At 34.2% G+C, this 24,234-nt stretch overlaps 2 protein-coding genes across 2 annotated transcripts in view; both read left to right on the top strand.

Moving 5' to 3' along the window:
• LOC135682100 (uncharacterized) overlaps positions 1 to 24,234 on the top strand; it is a 249,231-nt gene that overhangs the window by 141,577 nt on the left and 83,420 nt on the right. The gene's annotated exons all lie outside the window — the stretch shown is intronic.
• Positions 4,983 to 8,180, top strand: LOC148957839 (uncharacterized). Its single transcript, XM_089114568.1, has one exon. It carries the CDS (start codon positions 5,730 to 5,732, stop codon positions 7,485 to 7,487), a length of 1,758 nt encoding a protein of 585 aa, XP_088970694.1. The 5' UTR covers positions 4,983 to 5,729; the 3' UTR covers positions 7,488 to 8,180.

The following is a 24,234-nucleotide window of genomic DNA, read 5'->3' as shown; positions in this document are numbered from 1 at the left end:
CTTTTTCAAATAGCATCGAAAAACAGTTGTAAGTAATGAATTGCACGCTAGAATTGCCTTGATAGGTCATTTTAACATTCGGAGTATTTAAGGGTGTTCTTGATTTTGGTATCTTTGGAACTTAAAATTAGACCCTTTGCTACCAATTTTATGCAATAAATTTAAAGTCTTTTTCTAATAGCATCAAAAAACCGTAATAAGTAATGAATTGCACGCTAGAATTGCCTTGATAGGTCATTTTAACATTCGGAGACCTTTAAGGGTGTTCTTGATTTTGGTATCTTTGGGTCTTAAAATAAGACCCTTTGCTACCAATTTTATGCATTAAATTTAAAGTCTTTTTCAAATAGCATCAAAAACCGTTATAAGTAATGAATTGCACGCTAGAATTGCCTTGATAGGTCATTTTAACATTCGGAGTATTTAAGGGTGTTCTTGATTTTGGTATCTTTGGGTCTTAAAATAAGACCCTTTGCTACCAATTTCATGCAATAAATTTAAAGTCTTTTTCAAATAGCATCAAAAAACCGTTATAAGTAATGAATTGCACGCTACAATTGCCTTGATAGGTCATTTTAACATTCGGAGACGTTTAAGGGTGTTCTTGATTTTGGTATCTTTGGGTCTTAAAATAAGACCCTTTGCTACCAATTTTATGCAATAAATTTAAAGTCTTTTTTAAATAGCATCAAAAAACCGTTATAAATAATGAATTGCACGCTAGAATTGCCTTGATAGGTCATTTTAACATTCGGAGACGTTTAAGGGTGTTCTTGATTTTGGTATCTTTGGGTCTTAAAATAAGACCCTTTGCTACCAATTTTATGCAATAAATTTAAAGTCTTTTTCAAATAGCATCAAAAAACCGTTATAAGTAATGAATTGCACGCTAGAATTGCCTTGATAGGTCATTTTAACATTCGGAGACGTTTAAGGGTGTTCTTGATTTTGGTATCTTTGGGTCTTAAAATAAGACCCTTTGCTACCAATTTTATGCATTAAATTTAAAGTCTTTTTCAAATAGCATCAAAAACCGTTATAAGTAATGAATTGCACGCTAGAATTGCCTTGATAGGTCATTCTAACATTCGGAGTATTTAAGGGTGTTCTTGATTTTGGTATCTTTGGGTCTTAAAATAAGACCCTTTGCTACCAATTTCATGCAATAAATTTAAAGTCTTTTTCAAATAGCATCAAAAAACCGTTATAAGTAATGAATTGCACGCTACAATTGCCTTGATAGGTCATTTTAACATTCGGAGACGTTTAAGGGTGTTCTTGATTTTGGTATCTTTGGGTCTTAAAATAAGACCCTTTGCTACCAATTTTATGCAATAAATTTAAAGTCTTTTTCAAATAGCATCGAAAAACAGTTGTAAGTAATGAATTGCACGCTAGAATTGCCTTGATAGGTCATTTTAACATTCGGAGTATTTAAGGGTGTTCTTGATTTTGGTATCTTTGGGTCTTAAAATTAGACCCTTTGCTACCAATTTTATGCAATAAATTTAAAGTCTTTTTCTAATAGCATCAAAAAACCGTAATAAGTAATGAATTGCACGCTAGAATTGCCTTGATAGGTCATTTTAACATTCGGAGACCTTTAAGGGTGTTCTTGATTTTGGTATCTTTGGGTCTTAAAATAAGACCCTTTGCTACCAATTTTATGCATTAAATTTAAAGTCTTTTTCAAATAGCATCAAAAACCGTTATAAGTAATGAATTGCACGCTAGAATTGCCTTGATAGGTCATTTTAACATTCGGAGTATTTAAGGGTGTTCTTGATTTTGGTATCTTTGGGTCTTAAAATAAGACCCTTTGCTACCAATTTCATGCAATAAATTTAAAGTCTTTTTCAAATAGCATCAAAAAACCGTTATAAGTAATGAATTGCACGCTACAATTGCCTTGATAGGTCATTTTAACATTCGGAGACGTTTAAGGGTGTTCTTGATTTTGGTATCTTTGGGTCTTAAAATAAGACCCTTTGCTACCAATTTTATGCAATAAATTTAAAGTCTTTTTCAAATAGCATCGAAAAACAGTTGTAAGTAATGAATTGCACGCTAGAATTGCCTTGATAGGTCATTTTAACATTCGGAGACGTTTAAGGGTGTTCTTGATTTTGGTATCTTTGGGTCTTAAAATAAGACCCTTTGCTACCAATTTTATGCAATAAATTTAAAGTCTTTTTCAAATAGCATAAAAAAACCGTGATAAGTAATGAATTGCACGCTACAATTGCCTTGATAGGTCATTTTAACATTCGGAGACGTTTAAGGGTGTTCTTGATTTTGGTATCTTTGGGTCTTAAAATAAGACCCTTTGCTACCAATTTTATGCAATGAATTTAAAGTCTTTTTCAAATAGCATCAAAAAACCGTTATAAGTAATGAATTGCACGCTAGAATTGCCTTGATAGGTCATTTTAACATTCGGAGACGTTTAAGGGTGTTCTTGATTTTGGTATCTTTGGGTCTTAAAATAAGACCCTTTGCTACCAATTTTATGCAATAAATTTAAAGTCTTTTTTAAATAGCATCAAAAAACCGTTATAAGTAATGAATTGCACGCTAGAATTGCTTTGATAGGTCATTTTAACATTCGGAGACGTTTAAGGGTGTTCTTGATTTTGGTATCTTTGGGTCTTAAAATAAGACCCTTTGCTACCAATTTTATGCAATAAATTTAAAGTCTTTTTCAAATAGCATCAAAAACCGTTATAAGTAATGAATTGCACGCTAGAATTGCCTTGATAGGTCATTTAAACATTCGGAGACGTTTAAGGGTGTTCTTGATTTTGGTATCTTTGGGTCTTAAAATAAGACCCTTTGCTACCAATTTTTTGCAATAAATTTAAAGTCTTTTTCAAATAGCATCGAAAAACAGTTATAAGTAATGAATTGCACGCTAGAATTGCCTTGATAGGTCATTTTAACATTCGGAGACGCTTAAGGGTGTTCTTGATTTTGGTATCTTTGGGTCTTAAAATAAGACCCTTTGCTACCAATTTTATGCAATAAATTTAAAGTCTTTTTCAAATAGCATCAAAAAACCGTTATGAGTAATGATTTGCACGCTAGAATTGCCTTGATATGTCATTTTAACATTCGGAGACGTTTAAGGGTGTTCTTGATTTTGGTATCTTTGGGTCTTAAAATAAGACCCTTTGCTACCAATTTTATGCAATAAAATTAGGGTCTTTTTCAAATAGCATCGAAAAACAGTTGTAAGTAATGAATTGCACGCTAGAATTGCCTTGATAGGTCATTTTAACATTCGGAGACGTTTAAGGGTGTTCTTGATTTTGGTATCTTTGGGTCTTAAAATAAGACCCTTTGCTACCAATTTTATGCAATAAATTTAAAGTCTTTTTCAAATAGCATCAAAAACCGTTATAAGTAATGAATTGCACGCTAGAATTGCCTTGATAGGTCATTTAAACATTCGGAGACGTTTAAGGGTGTTCTTGATTTTGGTATCTTTGGGTCTTAAAATAAGACCCTTTGCTACCAATTTTTTGCAATAAATTTAAAGTCTTTTTCAAATAGCATCGAAAAACAGTTATAAGTAATGAATTGCACGCTAGAATTGCCTTGATAGGTCATTTTAACATTCGGAGACGTTTAAGGGTGTTCTTGATTTTGGTATCTTTGGGTCTTAAAATAAGACCCTTTGCTACCAATTTTATGCAATAAATTTAAAGTCTTTTTCAAATAGCATCAAAAAACCGTTATGAGTAATGATTTGCACGCTACAATTGCCTTGATATGTCATTTTAACATTCGGAGACGTTTAAGGGCGTTCTTGATTTTGGTATCTTTGGGTCTTAAAATAAGACCCTTTGCTACCAATTTTATGCAATAAATTTAAAGTCTTTTTCAAATAGCATCGAAAAACAGTTGTAAGTAATGAATTGCACGCTAGAATTGCCTTGATAGGTCATTTTAACATTCGGAGACGTTTAAGGGTGTTCTTGATTTTGGTATCTTTGGGTCTTAAAATAAGACCCTTTGCTACCAATTTTATGCAATAAATTTAAAGTCTTTTTCAAATAGCATCAAAAAACCGTGATAAGTAATGAATTGCACGCTACAATTGCCTTGATAGGTCATTTTAACATTCGGAGACGTTTAAGGGTGTTCTTGATTTTGGTATCTTTGGGTCTTAAAATAAGACCCTTTGCTACCAATTTTATGCAATGAATTTAAAGTCTTTTTCAAATAGCATCAAAAAACCGTTATAAGTAATGAATTGCACGCTAGAATTGCCTTGATAGGTCATTTTAACATTCGGAGACGTTTAAGGGTGTTCTTGATTTTGGTATCTTTGGGTCTTAAAATAAGACCCTTTGCTACCAATTTTATGCAATAAATTTAAAGTCTTTTTTAAATAGCATCAAAAAACCGTTATAAGTAATGAATTGCACGCTAGAATTGCCTTGATAGGTCATTTTAACATTCGGAGACGTTTAAGGGTGTTCTTGATTTTGGTATCTTTGGGTCTTAAAATAAGACCCTTTGCTACCAATTTTATGCAATAAATTTAAAGTCTTTTTCAAATAGCATCAAAAACCGTTATAAGTAATGAATTGCACGCTAGAATTGCCTTGATAGGTCATTTAAACATTCGGAGACGTTTAAGGGTGTTCTTGATTTTGGTATCTTTGGGTCTTAAAATAAGACCCTTTGCTACCAATTTTATGCAATAAATTTAAAGTCTTTTTCAAATAGCATCAAAAAACCGTTATGAGTAATGATTTGCACGCTAGAATTGCCTTGATATGTCATTTTAACATTCGGAGACGTTTAAGGGTGTTCTTGATTTTGGTATCTTTGGGTCTTAAAATAAGACCCTTTGCTACCAATTTTATGCAATAAAATTAAAGTCTTTTTCAAATAGCATCGAAAAACAGTTGTAAGTAATGAATTGCACGCTAGAATTGCCTTGATAGGTCATTTTAACATTCGGAGACGTTTAAGGTGGTCCTCGACCCTAGATTTCATCATCAAAAAATTTTTTCCAACTTTTTTGCTTTTTTCAATTTTATAATGCCTTAGGTGTTGTTCTTTCTTTGTTAAATGCCCCTGTGCACATACGGACCGAAAACGGGTCATAAATCAAGGTTTTTCAAAGAGCAGTCACAAATATTCTTCTTAGCAACGAGAAAAGCTGGTTGCTAGGGTAACTTCTCAAATCTTTTTTACCCTTTTTTGGCCACAGGTAAGACGAAATCTACCTTGGAACACGATTACAATTTTTTTATTGAGTTGAATTTGTTTTAGTGTGCTTTACATGAAGTATATTCTGTAAATTTTCACCACGGTGCACCTCGAAATACTGTTTTACGTTTGTCAGAGTTAGAATGCCTGGACGAAAGCAAAGAAGCCTTTACCGTCAAAAGAGAAAACGTGGTTTTTACGGAGTGCAAAAACAATTTGTAGAACAAGAGGCTTCCAGAAACGATAGCGCTACAGTTGATGACGACGAAGATGTGGTACTATCACAAGAACCAGGCCCATCTTCCCCCTCCACGATTCCAAAAAATTTCAAGAGTCCATCTGGGAAATTGATCAACAAATCATTAGAAAAATTGAAAAGGAATTGTCCTTTATTTGCCGAAGAACAGTCTGAGTACATAAATGAAAGAAGGAAATGTCTGGATTTGTACAGTAAAGACTGACTTGGCCTAGCTAGTGGAAGAGAACTTGCACATGGCTTCAAGGTGATGAACACTAGCAATCTGCTAACCAGTTTGAGTAAAGCAGCCGTCTGCCGTCTCTGTAAGGACCCAAAAGGAACCTTGCAGCTATGGCAAGACAATTCTAAAAGAAGAGGTCTTCATGAGGTTTTATTCTGGAAATGTAGCAATTGTGACAAAGAAACAGATTCTTTCAGCACCAGCCCTTTCGTAAACAATGATAAAATGGATGTTTCAGAAATAAACATACGTCTTACGCAGGGAGGTGTGGAAAGTGGAAATGGATTGGCAGGTTTGTCAAAAATATGTTGTGCATTAGATGTCCCTCCACCAGTTACAACAAATGCCTTCAGTGCAATCCTGAAAAAAATCACCACATCATACCAGAAGGAAGCCCAAGAGTCTCTTTGTAAAGCAGCAAAAAATTTAAAAGACCTTATGCAAATAAACACTGACATTAATGATGAAGTTGTTTCTTCATCTGTCCCTGTTAGTGTGTCAGTAGATGGTACATGGCAAAAACGTTATGGCTATAGTTCTTTGCTTGGTGTTGTGTTTATTTTATCAGTTGAGACTGGTGAAGTATTGGATTATGAAGTACAGTCCAAAATTTGTTTTGAGTGTAAATTTAGAGAGAAGTGGGAAAAAGAGTCAGAAAAGTACAAGAATTGGTATTCTAATCATGAAGAGCATTGTGAAGTTAACCACAAAGGCTCCTCAGAGGCAATGGAAAAAGAGGCTGCTGTAAAAATGTTTCTAAGATCAATGGAGAAACATCAGCTTGTATATACAACTTATGTTGGTGATGGTGATTCATCGTCATTTGCTGAAGTTGCAGATGCCTGTTTCAAAAAATTTGGAGATGGATACTTGGTTTTGAAAGAGGATTGTATAGGGCATATCCAAAAGCGAATGGGCTCTAATTTGCGCAATTTTAAAAACAAAAACAAAGGTAGAAAGTTAGCAGATGGTGGAACGATTGGAGGACGTGGTAGACTAACTGATGCAATAATAGACTCACTGCAAAATTATTATGGTTATGCCATTCGAAATCACACTAATAATATTGAGGGGATGAAAAAAGCAATTTGGGCAATATTTTATCATTGCATTCAAGGTGAAAATGAGCCGGATGAGGTTCAACATCAGTTTTGTCCTGAAGGAGAGAATTCATGGTGTAGGTTCCAGAGAGACAGAGCTTCCCATACAGCAACCTATGATCAGAGAAAGTGCTTGCCATCAGTTTTCAGGAAGGAGTTAAAACCTATATTTGAAAGGCTATCTGGTGATGAACTCCTGAGCAGATGTCAAAAAGGTCTCACACAGAATCAAAATGAAGCCCTCAACAATGTCCTTTGGTCAAAATGCCCCAAACGAGTCTTCTGTGGTAAGCAGCGCTTGGAATGTTGTGTTGCGTCATCTGTTTTGCAATGGAATGCAGGAGCAGGCAGTGCTGGGAATGTGCTGAAAAGACTAGGTGTTTTGTCTTTGGGATCAAACACCATCAAAGGTTACAAATCTGCAAATGAGAAAAGGGTAAAGAAAGCGGAGGCCAAATGCAAAACAGATTATCAGAGAAGACGGCAAATTTTAAGGAAGATGAGAAAACAAAATACAAAAGCAGGAGCAGCTTATGCCTCTGGAGGTTTTTCTATCCATAAAGTGCCAGACAAAGACCTATGCAAAGTTGATGACAAGGATAACATGGATGTAGTGTTTATTGATGAAAAGAGCCTTGAAATGGTTTATGTTGAGAAATCAGCAAAAAGAAGAAAAATTCAATAACTAAAAAGACAATTCATATAACCTTATGTACAGGTACCTTTTGGAAATACTTTATTTCCTAATTATATAAGGGAATAATCTAAAACCAATTGGTCATGGACCATTAAGACCCAAATTTAACCTCTTTTGGTTAATTATTTTGAAGCATTGATGTCGAGTTTGTAAATATACGCAACCAGAACTTTAAAGCTCGTTTTCTCAAATGCGCATTTTAATACTTTAAGAAAGGATAAAAAAAGAAGCATGCAATATTATTCAATCAAATTTGGTAGGAGGAATTGTACTTATGGTGTCTTTGATATGAGTTGACAAAATTTTAATCTGTCTACTCTGTTGATAGTTATCCAAGAAAAATGGTTTTTCCAGTTTCCATAGCAACGGTTGCTATGACAATAATTTTCTCAACTCATTTCAATGCTTTCTTTATGTTTAGTAATTTGAAATAGATATTATCTTAATGTAAGCTTACACTTCTCTAAAATCGTTTCTCAAGCATTTTTTATGGTCCAGGTTTCCTGGTCTGTAAAATACACCATAACCACGTGATCATCTTATTGTTATGAAAAAATCTGCAGTAATTGCTATTGTTGTTTGTGTGAAAATTTGGTGTGATTTGAACAATAGACTTAAAAAATATTCAATGATTTTCAAAAACATAGCTAAAATCATCTTCAGGGTCGAGGACCACCTTAAGGGTGTTCTTGATTTTGGTATCTTTGGGTCTTAAAATAAGACCCTTTGCTACCAATTTTATGCAATAAATTTAAAGTCTTTTTCAAATAGCATCAAAAAACCGTTATGAGTAATGATTTGCACGCTAGAATTGCCTTGATATGTCATTTTAACATTCGGAGACGTTTAAGGGTGTTCTTGATTTTGGTATCTTTGGGTCTTAAAATAAGACCCTTTGCTACTAATTTTATGCAATAAATTTAAAGTCTTTTTCAAAAAGCATCAAAAAACCGTTATAAGTAATGAATTGCACGCTAGAATTGCCTTGATAGGTCATTTTAACATTCGGAGACGTTTAAGGGTGTTCTTGATTTTGGTATCTTTGGGTCTTAAAATAAGACCCTTTGCTACCAATTTTATGCAATAAATTTAAAGTCTTTTTCAAATAGCATCAAAAAACCGTGATAAGTAATGAATTGCACGCTACAATTGCCTTGATAGGTCATTTTAACATTCGGAGACGTTTAAGGGTGTTCTTGATTTTGGTATCTTTGGGTCTTAAAATAAGACCCTTTGCTACCAATTTTTTGCAATAAATTTAAAGTCTTTTTCAAATAGCATCGAAAAACAGTTATAAGTAATGAATTCCACGCTAGAATTGCCTTGATAGGTCATTTTAACATTCGGAGACGTTTAAGGGTGTTCTTGATTTTGGTATCTTTGGGTCTTAAAATAAGACCCTTTGCTACCAATTTTATGCAATAAATTTAAAGTCTTTTTCAAATAGCATCAAAAAACCGTTATGAGTAATGATTTGCACGCTAGAATTGCCTTGATATGTCATTTTAACATTCGGAGACGTTTAAGGGTGTTCTTGATTTTGGTATCTTTGGGTCTTAAAATAAGACCCTTTGCTACCAATTTTATGCAATAAATTTAAAGTCTTTTTCAAATAGCATCAAAAAACCGTTATGAGTAATGATTTGCACGCTAGAATTGCCTTGATATGTCATTTTAACATTCGGAGACGTTTAAGGGTGTTCTTGATTTTGGTATCTTTGGGTCTTAAAATAAGACCCTTTGCTACCAATTTTATGCAATAAATTTAAAGTCTTTTTCAAATAGCATCGAAAAACAGTTGTAAGTAATGAATTGCACGCTAGAATTGCCTTGATAGGTCATTTTAACATTCAGAGACGTTTAAGGGTGTTCTTGATTTTGGTATCTTTGGGTCTTAAAATAAGACCCTTTGCTACCAATTTTATGCAATAAAATTAAAGTCTTTTTCAAATAGCATCAAAAAACCGTTATAAGTAATGAATTGCACGCTAGAATTGCCTTGATAGGTCATTTTAACATTCGGAGACGTTCAAGGGTGTTCTTGATTTTGGTATCTTTGGGTCTTAAAATAAGACCCTTTGCTACCAATTTTATGCAATAAATTTAAAGTCTTTTTCAAATAGCATCAAAAAACTGTTATAAGTAATGAATTGCACGCTAGAATTGCCTTGATAGGTCATTTTAACATTCGGAGACGTTTAAGGGTGTTCTTGATTTTGGTATCTTTGGGTCTTAAAATAAGACCCTTTGCTACCAATTTTATGCAATAAATTTAAAGTCTTTTTCAAATAGCATCGAAAAACAGTTGTAAGTAATGAATTGCACGCTAGAATTGCCTTGATAGGTCATTTTAACATTCAGAGACGTTTAAGGGTGTTCTTGATTTTGGTATCTTTGGGTCTTAAAATAAGACCCTTTGCTACCAATTTTATGCAATAAAATTAAAGTCTTTTTCAAATAGCATCAAAAAACCGTTATAAGTAATGAATTGCACGCTAGAATTGCCTTGATAGGTCATTTTAACATTCGGAGACGTTCAAGGGTGTTCTTGATTTTGGTATCTTTGGGTCTTAAAATAAGACCCTTTGCTACCAATTTTATGCAATAAATTTAAAGTCTTTTTCAAATAGCATCAAAAAACTGTTATAAGTAATGAATTGCACGCTAGAATTGCCTTGATAGGTCATTTTAACATTCGGAGACGTTTAAGGGTGTTCTTGATTTTGGTACCTTTGGGTCTTAAAATAAGACCCTTTGCTACCAATTTTATGCAATAAATTTAAAGTCTTTTTCAAATAGCGTCAAATGACCGTTTTAAGTAATGAATTGCTCGCTAGAGTTGCCTCGGTACGTCATTTTAACTATCGGAGACGTTTGAGGGTGTTCTTGATTTTGGTACCTTTAGGTCTTAAAATAAGACCCTTTGCTACCAATTTTATGCAATAAATTTAAAGTCTTTTTCAAATAGCATCAAAAAACCGTTATAAGTAATGAATTGCACGCTAGAATTGCCTTGATAGGTCATTTTAACATTCGGAGACGTTTAAGGGTGTTCTTGATTTTGGTACTTTTGGGTCTTAAAATAAGACCCTTTGCTACCAATTTTATGCAATAAATTTAAAGTCTTTTTCAAATAGCATCAAAAAACCGTTATAAGTAATGAATTGCACGCTAAAGTTGCCTTGATAGGTCATTTTAACATTCGGAGACGTCTTAGGGTGTTCTCGATTTTGGTATCTTTGGGTCTTAAAATAAGACCCTTTGCTACCAATTTTATGCAATAAATTTAAAGTCTTTTTCAAATAGCATTAAAAAACCTTTTTAGGTTATGAATTGCACGCTAGAATTGCCTCGGTACGTCATTTTAACTATCGGAGACGTTTAAGAGTGTTCTTGACTTTGGTACCTTTGGGTCTTAAAATAAGACCCTTTGCTACCAATTTTATGCAATAAATTTAAAGTCTTTTTCAAATAGCATTAAAAAACCATTTTAGGTTATGAATTGCACGCTAGAATTGCCTCGGTACGTCATTTTAACTATCGGAGACGTTTAAGGGTGTTCTTGACTTTGGTACCTTTGGGTCTTAAAATAAGACCCTTTGCTTCCAATTTTATGCAATAAACTTGAAGTCTTTTTCAAATAGCGTCAAATAACCATTTTAGGTTATGAATTGCATGCTAAAATTACCTTGATAGGTCATTTTAACATTCGGAGACGTTTAAGGGTGTTCTTGTTTTTGATATCTTTGGGTGTTAAAATAAGATCCTTTGCTACCAATTTTATGCAATAAATTTAAAGTCTTTTTCAAATAGCGTCAAAAGACCATTTTAGGTTATGAATTGCACGCTAGAATTGCATCGATACTTCATTTTAACATTCGGAGACGTTTAACGGTGTTCTTGATTTTGGTACCTTTGGGTCTTAAAATAAGAGCCATTGCTACCAATTTTATGCAATAAATTTAAAGTCTTTTTCAAATAGCGTCAAATGACCGTTTTAAGTAATGAATTGCACGCTAGAATTGCCTCGGTACGTCATTTTAACTATCGGAGACTTTTGAGGGTGTTCTTGATTTTGGTACCTTTGGGTCTTAAAATAAGACCCTTTGCTACCAATTTTATGCAATAAATTTAAAGTCTTTTTCAAATAGCGTCAAACGACCGTTTTAAGTAATGAATTGCACGCTAGAATTGCCTCGGTAGTTCATTTTAACTATCGGAGACGTTTGAGGGTGTTCTTGATTTTGGTACCTTTGGGTCTTAAAATAAGACCCTTTGCTACCAATTTTATGTAATAAATTTAAGGTTTTTTTCAAATAGCGTCAAATCACCGTTTTAAGTAATGAATTGCACTCTAGAGTTGCCCCGATACGTTATTTTAACATTCGGAGACGTTTAAGGGTGTTCTTGATTTTGGTATCTTTGGGTCTTAAAATAAGACCCTTTGCTACCAATTTTATGCGATAAATCTAAAGTCTTTTTCAAAAAGCATCAAAAAACCGTTTTAGGTAATGAATTGCATGCTAGAATTGCCTCGGTACATCATGGTGGATGGACCTCATTTTCTTTTGTGACCAAAATTATTAAAACTCAGTAAAATTTATTAAAACTCATTTAGTTTTCTTTTAAAGTTTTCATTCGGTTTGTTACTTCTTTCCTTTTGACTATAATTTCCTCAACCTTTTTGAAAATTGTTTATATGTTTTGCGCAATTTACATACAAATTCACCATAAGCCCAGCTATGATACACTCTCTAATACAAAAAAAACAAAAAAAGCCTTTTATCTTGCAGGACTGAATAAATTGTGAATCCGAGTCTGTGTCACCATCACTGCTATCTTTAAAACATTTTGATCATCTTGATGGTTGGAATTTTTTTCTTATTCTTAAAGAATGTCTCGTCATGTTTTATGCAAATAATAGCTTTGGAAATTATCAGGCAAATAACGTCAGAGAAAGAACTTGTGATTAAAATTCAAAAACTATGCATTAAATAGAAGACATTGTTTTCAATTGGATTCTGTTCTGATTTGTTACAAATAGTCTTGTTAATTTTTAGATAGTCTTCATCCGGTATTAAGTTAATAATGGTGTCAATTTAGATTTCAAAGGTTCTAGTTTGTTTTCACACTTTCAAAGGTTATTCAAGAACAAAGGGATGTTTTTACCTGTTTGTAAAGCTTCAATATGGGGGTCAAGACTGAAACTTTGCCCTAGACCTCAAAAAAACATCTGAGATACATTCTCTCGTGACATCATGTGAAGTTTTCCCGAATTTTGTTAAGAATTCTAAGAGATTTTCGTTTACAAACGCTAGTTTTAGCAAAAATTAATATAGTTTAATTATAGTTTAAAATTAAAAACGAGATTTTTCTAGCGTTTGAAAATTTTGATAGGAAATATTTCCAGCTTAAAAAAATCGGTGGGATTAATTTTCACTTGCCCTCAAACCACTCGATTTGTTTCAATATTCATATTTTTCTCCTACGGAGGAGACTTTCCTTCCCATCATGCCCAGCAAGGCATGTGCCAACAAAATTTTTCACTTTGAAAACAACATGGCTTCCAAGAAAATTATTATCGACAACAGTGTACTTATCCCAGTGGAAATATCCTACACAATCACCTTCGCGGCAACTGAAGATAACCAATAATTTCATGAAGGTAAGAAGTATCAAATTACTGCAATTTTTTACTTTGTTTATTTATAAACCAAATTTCTTTTGCCTTCTCTTCTTCTGTGCACGTGGTGTACGTGGTGTACACTTCGTCCCTCTAGCATGAAATCTTTCCAAAAAATTTTCTTTAGACGGCAGTTTGCGATTTTTCTCGACTTTTTTCAAATCCTTTCTCATTTTGATTTACCAAAGAAATTGCTTTAGAATTTCCTGGTCCCAAGAAAGGGGTTTTACAATTGAATTTGTTTTTCGTTTAAATTTCTCAGACCACTGCTCACCGGAAATTAAAGAAAATTTTTTTTTTCGTAAAAATTATTTGTCCAATATAGAATCACGGTTTTTTATATTGAAGAACTTTAATAAACTTTGTCCAAATTCTAGAGCCTAAAAGTAACCTAGGCACCCCTATTCTAAAGATAAATGATTACCCCCCCCTTCCCCTTTGGTGAGAGAGGCCCAGAAAATTTTTAGAATGAAAACCTTTTTGCTGGACACCAACAAAAGTTCCTTGCTTGGTAGCTCTTTCAATAAAAATTTCTAAAAAGTAATTTTTTAATCTCTGGCAAAAATGTAAAAATGTAGCCACCTAACAATTCCTAAAATGCATTCAGCACCAAACAATGAGTTAGCTTGTTCTAGGCGTTGGCATAATGAACCTTCCGAAAACCAGTCGCTTTTTTCTTTATTTCTACCTATTTATGTTGAATGAGCTTTACATTTAACTCGCGAGCTAAACTTTTAGCGTCTCTCCTCCTGGCCCTTGAATAATGTCCACCCTGCTATGTGGTATTGACTTGACTGTAATCCCATCATCTTTGTAAAATCTTTGTTTTTCAGCATGCTATGTAGTCCATAAGAATTTGGTTTCAGATAGCCCTCAAAATTAATACCTATGGAAAATGGAATACATGATGGAATTCTATGTTCTCATCTGCATGCATCATTATGATCATGAATGTCTTTGACGATTAATCTGTCTATCATCTCGGCAAAACAATGGTTAACATTAATTCATTAATACTATTGGTTATTGGTGTCAATATATAATCTTCTTAAGTATAGAAAAACATTTAAAACTATTGACAATGCGATTCTGCTGTGAAAATTGAAAGCACTAGGCATATAAGAAAAAAGAATCCCTCAAGTACACTGTCTGAAACTCCGTCTTGTTCCTAGTTTTTTAAAAACATAACCAGGAATACATTCCTTAATATTTTTTGCTTTAGCTTTCTTGGTTTCCGTGATTATCAGAACCTTTTTTTGTTGATTGTTGATAAAACTCTAAAAAAATGAATTCCGTTGCAGATCAAAACAAATGGCTACGGAAGATTGTGTATGAATGACGAGGGACGTGGTGAGTGTTGTTTGGATGCCTTTTGAAAAAAGTAGAAAATAAACTGGTATTGCTTTGTCTTTCTCATCTAAATATTTGAGAAACCTTTTAAGTATTACATTTCCGAAAGCTATTTGCATCGCGAACCAACCTTTGTTTTAGGCTTCCAAACTGTGGTGTCTTTCTAACGTTTTAACGTTAAACGAGTGTCTTCTATAGGACCCTTTTCTACGTTAGCTGATTTAATTTTTCATTTATTCGCTTGTTGCGATGTTGATCTTCATTATGATGATCATTAATTTCACATAAGATCAAACAAACTTTCTGATTTTCCAAATTGTCTATTCGTAATTATAGAGCAAAATTCTACCACTTAATGGTTTGCTAATTTAATCTGACCCTCTGCCCATTTCGCTGATTTGATCTTAGATTCATTCTTTACAAAGCCCTTCTTCAAATTGTTTCAGGTTTTCGGGATCTGCTGGTATCTCTTTGATACTTTAGACCATCTATTATTGCTCTGACCCTTTTTCCTTTTTGCAGAATTAATCTTTGATTTATCCTCTAGAAACCACTTCCTCATACTCATTAAAGTTTGTAAGATCTGCAAGTATCTCTTCAACACTTCAGACCATCCTTTGTTGTTCTGCCTCTCTGCATTTTCGTCGACTGGATCATTTTTAAAAAAATCTTTCTCAACACTCATTGAAGTTTGTGATTCTCGATGGTGTCTCTTCGACAATTGAGACCGTCCCTTGTTGTTCTTCCTCTCTGCCCTTTACGCTGATTTTTTAATTCATTCACTAAAAAATCTTTCTCAACATTCCTTGAAGCTTGTGATTTTCGTTGGTATCTTTTCGCTACTTCAGACCGTCCCTTGTTGTTCTTTCTCTCTGCCCTTTTCCCTTATTTTTGTTACTCTTTATTCTTAAAAAAATATTTCTTAACACTCATTGAAGCTTGTGATTTTTGTTGGTGTCTCTTCGACACTTGAAACCGTCTCTTGTTGTTCTTCCTCTCTGCCCTTTCCGCTGATTTTTTTAGTCATTTTAAAAAAAATCTTTCTCAACGCTCATTGAAGTTTGTGATTTTCGATGGTGTCTCTTCGACAATTGAGACCGTCCCTTATTGTTCTTCCTCTCTGCCCTTTACGCTGATTTTTTTAATTCATTCACTAAAAAATCTTTCTCAACATTCCTTGAAGCTTGTGATTTTCGTTGGTATCTTCTCGACACTTGAAACCGTCCCTTGTTGTTCTTTCTCTCTGCCCTTTTCCCTGAATTTTTGTTTCTATTTATTCTTTAAAAATCTTTCTCAACATTCATTGAAGCTTGTGGTTTTTGTTGGTGTCTCTTCGACACTTGAAACCGTCTGTTGTTGCTCTTCCTCTCTGCCCTTTTCGCTGATTATTTTTATTCAGTCCTTAAAAAATCTTTCTCAACATTCCTTGAAGCTTGTGATTTTTGTTGGTGTCTCTTCGACACTTGAAACCGTCTCTTGTTGTCTTCCTCTTTGCCTATTCCTCTGATCTTTTTTAATTCATTCTCTAAAAAATTTTTCTCAACATTCCTTGAAACTTGTGATTTTTGTTGCTATCTTTTCGACACTTGAAACCGTCCCTTGTTGTTCTTTCTCTCTGCCCTTTTCTCTGAATTTTTGTTTCTATTTAATCTTTAAAAATCTTTGTCAACATTCATTGAAGCTTGTGATTTTTGTTAGTGTCTCTTCGACACTTGAAACCGTCCCTTGTTGTTCTTTCTCTCTGCCCTTTTCTCTGAATTTTTGTTTCTATTTAATCTTTAAAAATCTTTGTCAACATTCATTGAAGCTTGTGATTTTTGTTAGTGTCTCTTCGACACTTGAAACCGTCTCTTGTTGCTCTTCCTCTCTGCCCTTTTCGCTGATTATTTTTATTCATTCTTTAAAAAATCTTTCTCAACATTCATTGAAGCTTGTGATTTTTGTTAGTGTCTCTTCGACACTTGAAACCGTCTCTTGTTGCTCTTCCTCTCTGCCCTTTTCGCTGATTATTTTTATTCATTCCTTAAAAAATCTTACTCAACATTCATTGAAGCTTGTGATTTTTGTTAGTGTCTCTTCGACAATTGAAACCGTCTCTTGTTGTTCTTACTCTCTGCTCTTTCCGCTGATTTTTTTTATTCATTCTGAAAAAATGTTTCTCAACATTCATTGAAGCTTGTGATATTTGTTGGTGTCTCTTCGACACTTGAAACCGTCTTTTGTTGTTCTTCCTCTCTGCCCTTCCCGCTGATTTTATTTTATTCATTCTTTAAAAATTCTTTCTCAACATTCCTTGAAGCTTGTGATTTTTGTTGGTGTCTCTTCGACACTTGAAACAGTCTCTTGTTGTTCTTCCTCTTTGCCCTTTCCGCTGATCTTTTTTAATTCATTCTCTAAAAAATCTTTCTCAACATTCCTTGAAACTTGTGATTTTCGTGGCTATCTTTTCGACACCTGAAACCGTCCCTTGTTGTTCTTTCTCTCTGCCTATTTCCCTGAATTTTTGTTTTTATTTATTCTTTAAAAATCTTTCTCAACATTCATTGAAGCTTGTGGTTTTTGTTAGTGTCTCTTCGATACTTGAAACCGTCTCTTGTTGCTCTTCCTCTCTGCCTTTTTCGCTGATTATTTTTATTCATTCTTTAAAAAATCTTTCTCAACATTCATTGAAGCTTGTGATCTTTGTTAGTGTCTCTTCAACACTTGAATCCGTCTCTTGTTGCTTTTCCTCTCTGCTCTTTTCGCTGATTATTTTTATTCAGTCCTTAAAAAATCTTTCTCAACATTCATTGAAGCTTGTGATTTTTGTTAGTGTCTCTTCAACACTTGAATCCGTCTCTTGTTGTTCTCCCTCTCTGCCCTTTTCGCTGATTGTTTTTATTCATTCCTTAAAAAATCTTACTCAACATTCATTGAAGCTTGTGATTTTTGTTAGTGTCTCTTCGACAATTGAAACCGTCTCTTGTTGTTCTTACTCTCTGCTCTTTCCGCTGTTTTTTTTTATTCATTCTGAAAAACTCTTTCTAAACATTCATTGAAGCTTGTGATATTTGTTGGTGTTTCTTCGACACTTGAAACCGTCTTTTGTTGTTCTTCCTCTCTGCCCTTCCCGCTGATTTTATTTTATTCATTCTTTAAAAATTCTTTCTCAACATTCCTTGAAGCTTGTGATTTTTGTTGGTGTCTCTTCGACACTTGAAACCGTCTCTTGTTGTTCTTCCTCTTTGCCCTTTCCGCTGATCTTTTTTAGTTCATTCTCTAAAAAATCTTCCTCAACATTCCTTGAAACTTGTGATTTTCGTGGCTATCTTTTCGACACCTGAAACCGTCCCTTGTTGTTCTTTCTCTCTGCCTATTTCCCTGAATTTTTGTTTCTATTTATTCTTTAAAAATCTTTCTCAACATTCATTGAAGCTTGTGGTTTTTTTAGTGTCTCTTCGACACTTGAAACCGTCTCTTGTTGCTCTTCCTCTCTGCCTTTTTCGCTGATTATTTTTATTCATTCTTTAAAAAATCTTTCTCAACATTCATTGAAGCTTGTGATTTTTGTTAGTGTCTCTTCAACACTTGAATCCGTCTCTTGTTGTTTTTCCTCTCTGCCCTTTTCGCTGATTATTTTTATCATTCCTTAAAAAATCTTTCTCAACATTCATTGAAGCTTGTGATTTTTGTTAGTGTCTCTTCAACACTTGAATCCGTCTCTTGTTGCTCTTCCTCTCTGCCCTTTACCCTTATTTTTGTTTCTATTCATTCCTTAAAATATCTTTCTCAACATTCATTGAAGCTTGTGATTTTTGTTAGTGTCTCTTCAACACTTGAATCCGTCTCTTGTTGTTCTTCCTCTCTGCCCTTTTCGCTGATTATTTTTATCATTCCTTAAAAAATCTTTCTCAACATTCATTGAAGCTTGTGATTTTTGTTAGTGTCTCTTCAACACTTGAATCCGTCTCTTGTTGTTCTTCCTCTCTTGTTGTTCTTCCTCTCTGCCCTTTTCGCTGATTATTTTTATCATTCCTTAAAAAATCTTTTTCAACAATCATTGAAGCTTGTGATTTTGTTGGTATCTTTTCGACAATTGAAACCGTCTCTTGTTGTTCTTCCTCTCTGCCCTTTCAGCTGATTTTTCTGATTCATTCTCTAAAAACTCTTTCTCAACATTCCTTGAAGCTTGTGATTTTCATTGGTATCTTTCCGACACTTGAGACCGCCCCTTGTTGTTCTTCCTCTAAACCTTTTCTTTGATTTTTTTCATTCATTCTCTAAAAAATCTCTCCCAACATTCATTGAAGCTTGTGATTTTCGATGGTGTCTCTTCGACAATTGAGACCGTCCCTTTTTGTTCTTCCTCTCTGCCCTTTACGCTGATTTTTTAATTCATTCACTAAAAAATCTTTCTCAACATTCCTTGAAGCTTGTGATTTTCATTGGTATCTTTTCGAAACTTGAGACCGTCCTATGTTGTCCTTCCTTTCTGCCCTTTTCCCCTTTTTTTCATTCCTTAAAAATTTTTCCCAACACTCATTGAAGCTTCTGATTATCGTTGGTTTCTCTTCGACATTTGAGTCCCTCCCTTGTTGTTCTGCCTCTCTGCCTTTTTCTCTGATCTTTTATTTATTTATTCTCTAAAAAGTGTTTCTCGACACTCATTGAAGCTTCTGATTTTCGTTGGTGTCTCTTCAAAACTTGAGATCGTCCCTTGTTTTCCTTCCTCTCTGCCCTTTTTCGTAATTTGTTTTTTTCATTCTCTAAAAATTATTTCTCAACATTCATTGAAGCTTCTGATTTTCGTTGGTGTCTTTTCGAAACTTGAGACCGTCCCTTTCTGTTTTTCCACTTTGCCCTTTTCCCTGATTTATCTTTTTATCCATTCCATAAAAAACTTTTCTCAACATTCATTGAAGTTTACGAGTTTCTTTGGTGTCTCTTAAAAACTCGAGACCGACTTTTGTTGTTCTTCCACTTTGCCCTTTTCCCTGATTTATCTTTTTATCCATTCCATACAAAACCTTTCTCAACATTCATTGAAGTTTGCGAGTTTCTTTTGGTGTCTCTTAAAAACTTGAGACCCTCTTTTGTTGCTCTTCCACTTAACCCTTTTCCCTGATTTATCCTTTTATCCTTTCCATAAAAAACCTTCCTCAACATTCATTGAAGTTAGCGAGTTTCTTTGGTGTCGCTTAAAAACTTGAGACCGTCTTTCGTTGTTCTTCCAGCTTGCCCTTTTCCCTGATTTATCTTTTTATCCATTCCACAAAAAACCTTTCTCAACATTCATTGAAGTTTGCGAGTTTCTTTGGTGTCTTTTAAAAACTTGATACCGTCTTTTGTTGTTCTTCCAGCTTGCCCTTTTCCCTGATTTATCTTTTTATCCATTCCATAAAAAACCTTTCTCAACATTCATTGAAGTTTACGAGTTTCTTTGGTGTCTCTTAAAAACTCGAGACCGTCTTTTGTTGTTTTTCCACTTTGCCCTTTTCCCTGATTTATCTTTTTATCCATTCCATACAAAACCTTTCTCAACATTCATTGAAGTTTGCGAGTTTCTTTTGGTGTCTCTTAAAAACTTGAGACCCTCTTTTGTTGTTCTTCCACTTTGCCCTTTTCCCTGATTTATCTTTTTATCCATTCCATACAAAACCTTTCTCAACATTCATTGAAGTTTGCGAGTTTCTTTGGTGTCTTTTAAAAACTTGATACCGTCTTTTGTTGTTCTTCCAGCTTGCCCTTTTCCCTGATTTATCTTTTTATCCATTCCATAAAAAACCTTTCTCAACATTCATTGAAGTTTACGAGTTTCTTTGGTGTCTTTTAAAAACTTGATACCGTCTTTTGTTGTTCTTCCAGCTTGCCATTTTCCCTGATTTATCTTTTTATCCATTCCACAAAAAACCTTTGTCAACATTCATTGAAGTTTGCGAGTTTCTTTGGTGTCTCTTAAAAACTCGAGACCGTCTTTTGTTGTTTTTCCACTTTGCCCTTTTCCCTGATTTATCTTTTAATCCATTCCATAAAAAACCTTTCCAACATCAATTGAAGTTTGCGAGTTTCTTTGGTGTCTCTTAAAAACTTGAGACCGTCTTTCGTTGTTTTTCCATTTTGCCCTTTTCCCTGATTTATCTTTTAATCCATTCCATAAAAAACCTTTCCAACATCAATTGAAGTTTGCGAGTTTCTTTGGTGTCTTTTAGAAACATGAGACCGTCCCTTGTTGTTCTTTCTTTTTGCCCTTTTCCCTGATTTTTTTTATTTATTCCTTAAAGAATCTTTCTCAACACTCGTTGAAGGTTCTGATTTTCGTTGGTATCTCTTCGACATTTGAGTCCGTCACTGGTTGTTCTGCCTCTCCGCCCTTTCCCTGATTTTGTATTTATTTATTCTCTAAAAATTTTTTCTCGACACTCATTGAAGCTTGTGACTTTCGATGCCCTCTCTTCAACACTTGAATTATGACTGAAGAACTTTTAGAAAGGTCTCATAAGATCATTTTGCTAAATTTCTGAAAGTGCCTTTCTCTGGCTTTATTCGGAAATACTTCATGCTCGCAGAAAGATGAACTTAGGACAACTTTTGGTTTGACATGGCTTGGATTGATTAAGGCTGTTCTATCAATTGAGGTACTAATTCATTTATAATTATTTTGATATCTTGAAACATATGGGGCTTGGGAGTGAAAAGGGAGCATAAACATTTCAATTAACACAGGCATAGGAAATCACAAAATATATTCAAGACAGCAACATGCGAAAACTCTTACATTGACATTGTGTTTTGTGTTCAATTTTTAATCGTTTGAATAAAGTGCTACACAGGCAATATTATAAGGTGCAGTGATGATCAATTTGTGCAATGATGAATGGAAAATGTGCAGCAATGAGTCTGAATTCATGCAGCGTGAAATTTTCTAATTGTTTTCATTAGGAATCAAAATGTATGAAACAGCCACCAACTAAACAAAAAGTGCAATTTGTTTAATCAAAAATGTTGTAACTTTTAAAAACTAGCTGATATTGATATATACCTAGGGGTTGGCATATTGTCTTGCGCATAAGACGGCTTGTTGAACTAGTTTTAGGTCTGTTGTGTGCTGAGACTGAATTTTTGCAATGGATAATGGATACACGCAATGGATACACGGACATTTCTTATATCATTCTCACCGGCTCAAAGCCTACAGGTTCCCCAAATTTACCAAGAAATCGGTTTCTCGCTTAAAGTTTACTGAAGGAGCACTTGATTCAATTACAAAAAGTTCCAATCGATTTTTCTTGGGACATCTGTTTTCATGTGTGATATATATATTTATGTTTGCTAGTGTTTTCTTTCGCTGGTATGTTTCAATAAATCATGAAGCAAATTTATCACATTTTATATCTAATAGGCAATAGCGAGTTGGCACAATCATTTTTATCGTAGTAAGCATAAGTTTGTCTATTTTGTATTCAGTTACGAGAGCTTTAGCTACTTTTAAGTGAACTTCAGCTACTCAGCTACGCTGTATCTTCAGTACTGAAGCCTAAAGTGTACCTCTACCCATCCCTCTCTCATTAGATGGTGCTATAATGATCAGTCCAAGTTCATTTACTTCCAGCTAATAAATTTTCAAAAAAAAGGGTGGGGGTCGATTAAGGGTCGACCTTTAAAGCTCTTCAAGAAAAGGAATGGGTATATATAGATGGGTACATTAATTATATGAAATCTACCCATAATTTTGAGGTATTAGTTTGTTGATGAAAAGCATAACAACCCTATCTGCAAAACGCACCCACGGTACTCGGACTAATGCTTTACTGCCAATTGCGATACTAGTTTGAATTGCAAAATTTATGTATTTGTGCAGTGATGAATACCTTAGAATATTGTCTGTTGCTACATCACTTCTAGGTCCACCATTTACCAATTATATCTATGCAACTCATAGTCAGGTCTCCGTACTTTTATCGTTAGATATCTTTCAATAGGTGCATCACCAATCCACAAATATTTTGCGACATATCTTTATACCTATGTTTGGATAAGATATGAACCCAAGAATCACCCTTTTACATTTCCTCGACTATCCTCATAGGGTGTATGCTCACTATTCTCATTACCAGCAATGAAACATGTCTGAAAATTGAAGTCAATTGCTGATACATTGACATTATGACGAAAATTCAGGATGATTGTACAGTTGGCATCTTCAACATTTTTCAAACGTTTTTCCAGCCAGAATGATCAAACCAGCAGACATTCTGTCTAACAAGAATTCCAGCTCATTCTCGACCTTTAAAGTACTTTCCAACTTACAATCAAACCAAAATACCATTATGTTTTCAGTCTAAAATATAGCACCTTGAAATTATTTTCTTCTTCTCTTTGACCCCTTTGAATTTTGCATACACATCATAATTCCCCTTCTCAGTTAGGTCTAATGGATATTTTGTAGCAAAAATTCAAGTCTTTGCTATCAAAAGAATGTTTGTTTGAAAGAATTTTTATGTTTTTTGGATATAATATCTTATTTATGTCTGGGGTCAATAGTCTGGCTTCAGAAGAAGGTTAGATTTAGAATGTTAGAAGCAGTGGCAATAAATTGCAGCTTTATTCTGTTTTGTGCACTGTTTGTAATAGACAATTGGGACTGACAAAATGGGGTTGGGATGCTGGGTATCATTCAATAATGACAAAAATGTCGTTGTAACAAAATGTATATTTACTATTAAGTCTATCAATTTAAATTATTCCGGGTATCGGACTGTTAAACTTGTTAGCAAAAGACTGCCATTACAAATGATCTGAAACTATCAATTCTATATTGCAAATAGATACTGTGGAATAAGAATTGGGAAAAAGATGATTCATTGACCTTATGCCCCTTGTTCAGATCTTATCAGCTATTCCTTTGAATTTGTGAAAACTAATGATTTTTTAAGTATGGAGGATATTTACAAATTGAATAAAGCTAATATTTCTGCTATGTAGTTAAATATTCTGTGAGACCTATATCACTCTGCCTTGAAAGCCAAAAAAGGTTCCACGTCGGGGGCTAGCCAACGTAAGGTATCCCTTTGTCTCCTAGGAATCCCCTCTATCTGACAAGCGTTGTGTGCAACGTCAATGGACGCAGACCGGCACCACAAGTCGGAGTAAGGGCTAGCCCCCACCATATCCCTTTGTCTCCTTTGGGATATCATTCTGACAGTGTTGTGTGCGAGTGTCAGGAGGAACTGGGTGCTCATTTGCGAAGTTCATTTTTATATGTGGCAGTGGGATTGTTTGAAACTAACAAATTAGAATAAACGGTATTTTACTAGCAATATTGGATCCTCTCAATCAAGCTGGAAGGTGGTTTTCATCAACCAATCATATCATTGTAAAGAGGGTGAGGCAAGAATGCTTTGCCATGAAAGACAGCCAAAACAGAGAGCTACGAAAAGCTTACCAAATTTCCGTTAGACAGAGTACATGTTATTATGAAGATTTATTATCTGTGAAATCCTTGGTTAACACAGTAAAACTGTAAACTCTTACCAGTAAATAAAAAATTGGTTTCTCTTAGAGCCGTATTTCACGTCTCGAACATATGCTTTGTTATACTCTGTCAATCTCACACTTGAATTCCTGATATATCTGCTTCTTGTGCTTGCTATACACAAAGCTTGTGTTGCATTTAAACATGGCCGATAATTTTTGTTTAGCAGCGACATGAGCAATCCTCCATAA

Source organism: Rhopilema esculentum, chromosome 20, assembly GCF_057945365.1.
Source record: "Rhopilema esculentum isolate cy_ngs chromosome 20, ASM5794536v1, whole genome shotgun sequence".
Taxonomy (NCBI): domain Eukaryota; kingdom Metazoa; phylum Cnidaria; class Scyphozoa; order Rhizostomeae; family Rhizostomatidae; genus Rhopilema; species Rhopilema esculentum.
This window is presented reverse-complemented; position numbering and strand designations above follow the sequence as displayed.

Bases quoted from the DNA above. Each gene is read 5' to 3' on its own strand.
- LOC148957839 (XM_089114568.1), top strand. From the start codon at position 5,730: ATGAACACTAGCAATCTGCTAACCAGTTTGAGTAAAGCAGCCGTCTGC.